Source organism: Sinocyclocheilus anshuiensis, unplaced genomic scaffold (assembly GCF_001515605.1).
Source record: "Sinocyclocheilus anshuiensis isolate Anshui unplaced genomic scaffold, SAMN03320099.WGS_v1.1 scaffold10855, whole genome shotgun sequence".
Lineage (NCBI taxonomy): Eukaryota > Metazoa > Chordata > Actinopteri > Cypriniformes > Cyprinidae > Sinocyclocheilus > Sinocyclocheilus anshuiensis.
Window position 1 is genome coordinate 9929 of NW_015555073.1, and position 889 is coordinate 10817.

General features: G+C 40.8%; 1 protein-coding gene across 1 annotated transcript in view; it reads left to right on the top strand.

The window, feature by feature from the left end:
* The window catches only part of LOC107671568 (retinoblastoma-binding protein 5-like), a gene marked incomplete at its 5' end in the record, with an annotated part of 16203 nt that overhangs the window by 7946 nt on the left and 7368 nt on the right, over positions 1-889 (top strand). The window contains 2 exons of the mRNA XM_016464486.1: positions 154-271; positions 408-477. Of these exons, the coding sequence (XP_016319972.1) occupies positions 154-271; positions 408-477 (188 nt within the window). The remainder of the gene's footprint in view (positions 1-153; positions 272-407; positions 478-889) is intronic.

Here is an 889-nt window from a genome sequence, read left to right on the forward strand (position 1 = left end):
AATAAGTGAGTCATTGCGATTGAACCGAATCATTTAAACGGTTGATTCATTCAGGAACAAAACACCGTCATGTTGCTCAGAGACACAAAACAGTGCTGTGGCTGTGTTTGGAATTTTCGAAGTAGCGCAAAAACAAGCAATATATCTCTGCAGGAGAACTGGAGCGCATTTGCGCCGGACTTTAAAGAGCTGGATGAGAACGTGGAGTACGAGGAGAGAGAATCAGAGTTTGACATCGAGGACGAGGACAAGAGCGAACCGGAGCAGACCGGTAAACACACACACACACTCACACACACACACACACACACACACACTCACACACACACACACACACACACACACACACACACTGCTGTAAGTGACACTGATGTTTGTGTGTGTGTGTGTGTGTGTGTGTGTATCAGGTGCGGACGCTGCAGAGGACGAGGAGGTGGACGTCACGTCAGTCGATCCCATCCCAGCGTTCTGCAGCAGGTCAGTCGCGCTAAATTTCACATCGTTTTAATATCATACAGTCACATATGTGTTTTTCTTCTTTTTTTCTAGTTTTGTTTGTGTTTGTTCAGTCAGGTTTTAAATACAATTTTGACAATCGCAAAATAAATTTCATCCAATTATTTGACATTATTGTTAATATCATCATACAGTTTCGAGTGTTTTTGTTTGTTTTTCAGTTTTGACATTTTTGTTTCTTCGCATTGTTTAATCCAGTTTATTTTGACATCCGCAAAAAAAAAAAAAAAAAAAAAGTAGGGGGGTTATTTTCTGGGATTTTATCGATAACAATATTCTGCTGAGTGTGTTATTGTGCTGGTATCTTAAGGACTACCGTGCACAGCTGACTCCTGAAGTTTTTGATATTCTTCATATTCTGTGTGGAGGTCTG